Genomic DNA, 5,222 nt, shown 5'->3' on the forward strand with positions numbered 1-5,222 from the left:
AACTCCCCTCCCCAGGCTGCCCATCAACATCTTAACAGCATCTTCAGGTGTCATGGGGTGGGAAGGTGCTGGAGCCGGCCAGCACACTTCTCCTGGGAGAGTGCCATGAGGGTTTCATCTCCAAGTGGCTTGGCAGTGCTGCTTGTGACATCCCAGTATTGCATTTGTCTTTGCAGACATCCAATGGCACCCAAAAGAGCCCAGAGGGCTCTTGGGCTGCCCATCAACATCTTAACAGCATCTTCAGGTGTCATGGGGTGGGAAGGTGCTGGAGCCGGCCAGCACACTTCTCCTGGGAGAGTGCCATGAGGGTTTCATCTCCAAGTGGCTTGGCAGTGCTGCTTGTGACATCCCAGTATTGCATTTGTCTTTGCAGACATCCAATGGCACCCAAAAGAGCCCAGAGGGCTCTTGCAGGAGACTCCAACCCTGCACTTGCAGCCTGAGCTGCTCTGGTGATTACCACTGACCTCCAACCGAGGAGGAATCTTTTTCCACCCAAAGCATCTCCAAGGACTCAAGTTGTGAAAGCAAAGGTGATGACCCATGACTGTCCCCTGCTGGGCCCCTCTCACCCTATCTCTTCTCGGAGGCCATCAGGGGCAAGTGGCTGGACTATGCCAGGGCTTCCTGGTGGGACCACGTGCCTGGGACAGAACGCTGTGACCTTGGGGAGGTCTTGAAAGTGCAAGGATCTGGGTATGGGGGCCTGCCTGAAATCAAAGGGCAGCTGGTGTTGAAGCAAAGGAGGTGGAGAGGGGAGGAAAAGGGGGAAAGGGGGGGGATGGGGAGGAGGGGGACAAGTGTGTCACTAGAGGAAGGAGGGCAGGGACACTAACCACAAGATTGGTGAGGTGCAAAGATGGCATGCTCAGACAAAAGAAAAGCTTCTCCTAAGGAAGACGGAAGAGAAATAACCCCAATTTCTGCTAAAGCTTTGGAGAGGTATAGCCAGCAGCTAAAAGAAAAAACAAAAAAACTAAGAAAAAAAGAAAATTAAAAAAAAAGGGGGGGAAAAAAATCAAAGACAAGGATCCAATCATAAACCAATCCAAGCACACTTCACAAGAAATGTGGCCAGCAGAGCTGCTGCACAGGGAGCCAAACCACGGGCAGACTCAAAAGAAGTCAGAAGGCACCAAGCTCCAGGGAATGTGCCCTGGCACAGAGTGGGGCTGCTGCCACACAGCCTTGTTGTGTTTTTCTGAGGTGTCCCTGAGAGTTTTTGGGGGGTTTTTTATGTTTGCTTTTTGTTTGTTTGTTTGTTTTTAAGTAAGTAAAAAAATGTGAAAAAGAAAAAAGGGGGGAAGAACCCAGCTCTTTCGGTCTGAGGCTGCAGTTCTCTTACCCCACCTCCGCCCTCTCTGCCTCCACTGGTCCCTCTCTTCCCCACATTGCTGCCGTTGTCCGGCCTGGCAGGAATAAGCCTGACTTTAGCACACCAAGGAAGCAGAGCTCCAACTCAACCCCAATCAGAGCAGCTCCAGAAGGGAGAGTTTCACTGTTACGGGCCCCTCTGGCTCTTGCCTGGGGCAGAGGGTCCAGGACCAGCTCTGGGCACACATCCCCTTGGGAAAACCACAGAGCAGAGCTGGCAGCACCGCTATGCATTTTGGGGATGGGCAGAAGGCATCTGGGTTTGGCAGCACAGCCATTTTTGCAGTAGCTGGTGGGTTTCTCCAGGCCAAGACTGATGGAGCCCAGGGGGGTCTCTTGGCTAACAAGTATGAGAAATCAAAGCTCTTATCCTCAGCCAGAGCCTGCACCCGGTCCCCATGACCTCACTGAACACCTCCCATGCCAAGCCATCAGGGATGGCCTTGAGCCCAGCAATGGATATGGGGTCAAGTGAAAAACACTGCATTTTGCAGAGCACTCCTCTCCCTTGCTCTCCTCTTGCTTCCCTTGGCTTCACCCCCCCGACCACCTGGGGACATCCAAGCCTCTGCATCCAGTGGGGCTCACACTGACTGATGCAGCTGGGACAGCCAAGCTGGTGCCAGACGCACGTGTGGTTTTGGAGTGCCTGTGTGTTCCCAGCCACCAGCCTGTGGGGGCGTCACCCCAAGCTGGGTGGGAATCGGCCCTCCCTGGGACAGAAACGCCCAGGACCAAGACCCCCATGCAGCTCCTTCAGTGCCAGAGACACAGCAGAGCTCCCCTTCTCAGGGGCCACCCCAAAGAGGGACCTGCCTAAAAGATTTCCAGTGGAGCCGGCACAATTCGCCTTCCCCCACTATCCCCTAACGCCACTGTTCATCACAGCCCTACCTCAGTGGGCACCTCACTGCCTCGCCAGGCACCCCGGGCTCAGTGGCAATCCCAGTTGGCCAGACACCCCCTGAGCTTCTGGGATGCCCTGGAGGGGGGAGTCATGTCCGAAAGCAGTTCCCTCATGCGAAAGAGCTAGTTCCTTCCCGGCATGCTCTCCTAAAACCTCACCAACCTTCCTACTAAACTGAACAGGGGGGAGCGGTCGTAAAACGGATCCCGGCCATCACACAGTGGGCACTCCGGAAAGATGTCTTCCTCCAGGTCCTCCGCCTCCTCCTCCTCCTCCTCCTGCCCCTGGTGCTGCTCGTCAGCAGGCTCGGTGATGTCGGAGTCGGGGTTCGAGAAGGTAGGGGAGGGGGTGAGATCAGCCATGCGCTCGCTCATGCATGTGTTGAAAAGAGGAGAGCTGTTGCAGCCAGAGATATCTGAACTAAGGTTAGTACAACAAGATAGAAGACAGGTTAACACCAGCTGTTCCAAACAGAGAGAGCAAGAATGGGAATTTTGCTATTTTTGGGGGTTGTTTTTTTTTTTTTTTTTTTTTTTTTTTTTTTTTTTTTTTTTTTTTTTTTTTTTTTTTTTTTTTTTTTTTTTTACTTGGTTGGGTTTTGGGGATTTTTTTTCTGCTTAAACCAAAGCACACAGAAAAATAAAGACCTGCCTGTTATGCACATCTCTAAAGGAAGCCACCAACAGCTGTCAGCTACAAAGGGCAGAGAAAAGAGCAACCCAAGGAACCAGTGCAAACAGTGGGGATCCCCCTCATTGGCTTTGTGGGCAATGTGGGGACAGAGCAGGTGGCATGAGGCTTGCAGCCAATCTCTCCATGTGCCATGGCACAGGGGGGATGTCTCTGCAGCAGGTGTGGTTGGTTGGGCCATGTGACTCGGTGCCCTGCTTCCCCTGCCTGCTGGGCAGACCCACTCTCCAGGGTGACCCATCCTCATCACCAGCACCGCACCCTTCCAACTGGCATGCGGGAAGCGCACAGAGATGCACAGCACATACTGTACAGACGGATGCTCAGACACCAACGTGTGCACATGGACGCGTGCCCACCAGGGTGGAGGTCACAACGCATGGGCTCTCGGCCTGCTGGACAGCCATAGCTCCCCACCTCCCACCAGTTACAGCAGGCAGTGGGAGCATTGCCAGTGGCTTTTTGGTTACTTTTGGTGGAGGTCACAACGCATGGGCTCTCGGCCTGCTGGACAGCCATAGCTCCCCACCTCCCACCAGTTACAGCAGGCAGTGGGAGCATTGCCAGTGGCTTGTGGGTCCCTTTGGGTCCCAGAAGCCAATGCGGAGGAGAACCTTTGCAGGCAAGATGGGCCCTGACAGGCACCAGCAGGGCAATGCATCCTCCTGCAGTGCAACCCCAGAGAAACAAAACGCCCTGCACACAGCAGAGCTGGTGGCACTTCCTCCTGCAGGGCTGCCTGCAGGTCCCAGCTGCACTTAGAAGGAGACAAAGCACTCACCTGCCAACCAGCCTGAACCAGGGGAAGCGGTCATAGAAAGGATCTCCACCGGTCACCACATTATCGCAGTCCTCGATGACACTAGAAGGTACTTCTGCTGCACGGTCATACATTTCACGCATCAGGTCCAGGCGTTGTCTGCAGGCAGGGGGTGATGCAGCAGGTAGCAGTGAGAAACAGGCCTGAGGATGGACAAGCCCTCCCTGGCACAGGCATTGTTTGCCCACCTCAGCTTCTCCAGGGTCCAGTAATGTGTCGCCCCATTCTTTTGGTCCTGCACCTCTACAGCCACAATGGTCCGGGGGAATGGTCGGTTCTCCCGGTCCTTGGCGGCCTCGGGAGGCAGCAGGTCAGGAGGGAGAGGTGAGTACAGGGTGTCTGTAAGGAGCACGAACTGGAACTGGACCTGAAGAGTGGCAAAAGGGGATGGTGAGCCACCCGGGAGGACAGCAAGTTTTAAGCAGTGGAGCAATCCCCTCCTCAGCACTTCCCCAGCTGCCCACACTTGTGGTCTCTGCTATGGGTGCCACAGCAAGCCAGAGAGGAACCCTGGGCACCTACCTTCTTCTTCAGCTCCACACTGATGGCATTGGCTTCCTTGAGAAAGATGGCGTTGCCCCAGAGCAGGTCACGGAGGGAGGTGAACTGGTACCATTTCCACTTCCTAAAGGCCCAGAGAGCCAGCTCGAACTCCCGCTCTGTCCACTGCACTGTGGGGACAGATGTGCAATCACACCACTGCTGGGAGGGAGGACATTGGTGCAGAGGTGCTCCACTGGTGCAGAGGAGGACCCACGATCCACTCTTCTTGCTCCCACAGAGTGCATCAAAACCCTGTGGTGGCACCCAGCCCTCACCTTCATCCTCAGGTTCTTCCTCTTCCTCGTTTGCCTCAGGGTAATACCTAGAGTCCATCTGCTTCTGCAAAGCCTCCAATTTGCTTTCATAGTCCTGGGGGAAGCAGGGAGAAGGATGATACAACCCACAAGGTGTGACCTTGCTCCATGCTGCCACAGAGTGTTTCTTCCGCCCACCCCCTCCCCCCCGGCAAGAACCTGTCCTCCTCCCTCCTCTGGATCTGTGTTCCCAGCAACAAGGGGTTTGTCCTTGGTTTCAGGGCACAGAGAGCCACCTCATGCAAACATCTGCCAGGACTCAGTCATTCCTGGGCAGCCTGAGAAGGAGCAAGGTCCTGCCCACCTACCAGCCTCTGCTGCTCAAGAAGGTAATTGGCCTCCTCCCGCTCCCTCCGGTACTGGTCCTCCAGTTCCTGGAGCCTGGAAAGAATGGGGAAGGAGAGGATGATTAACCTGGAGGTGTATACCCAACTCCCTATGGCCCAGCCCCTGTGCCCTCACCGCTGCTCCATCTCCTGCTTCATATCGATGCCCTGCTTTTCCAGCAGCTCTCTTTGGGCAAAAGCCCAGTCCACAGGCTCGGCAGGTGTCTCTGCACATGGGGTCCGCT

General features: G+C 55.2%; 1 protein-coding gene across 2 annotated transcripts in view; it reads right to left on the reverse strand.

Annotated features, from left to right (window-relative positions):
• KIF1A (kinesin family member 1A) overlaps positions 1 to 5,222 on the reverse strand; it is a 34,527-nt gene that overhangs the window by 14,281 nt on the left and 15,024 nt on the right. The window contains exons 21-27 of one of the 2 annotated variants that reach the window (XM_010133506.1): positions 5,114 to 5,222; positions 4,960 to 5,032; positions 4,613 to 4,706; positions 4,317 to 4,465; positions 3,983 to 4,161; positions 3,756 to 3,893; positions 2,447 to 2,704 (exon numbers count right to left, since the gene is read on the reverse strand). In XM_010133506.1, the coding sequence (XP_010131808.1) occupies positions 2,447 to 2,704; positions 3,756 to 3,893; positions 3,983 to 4,161; positions 4,317 to 4,465; positions 4,613 to 4,706; positions 4,960 to 5,032; positions 5,114 to 5,222 (1,000 nt within the window). The remainder of the gene's footprint in view (positions 1 to 2,446; positions 2,705 to 3,755; positions 3,894 to 3,982; positions 4,162 to 4,316; positions 4,466 to 4,612; positions 4,707 to 4,959; positions 5,033 to 5,113) is intronic. The other variant, XM_010133507.1, reaches the window with a different exon arrangement.

This window comes from Buceros rhinoceros, unplaced genomic scaffold (assembly GCF_000710305.1).
Source record: "Buceros rhinoceros silvestris isolate BGI_N320 unplaced genomic scaffold, ASM71030v1 scaffold27233, whole genome shotgun sequence".
NCBI lineage: Eukaryota > Metazoa > Chordata > Aves > Bucerotiformes > Bucerotidae > Buceros > Buceros rhinoceros.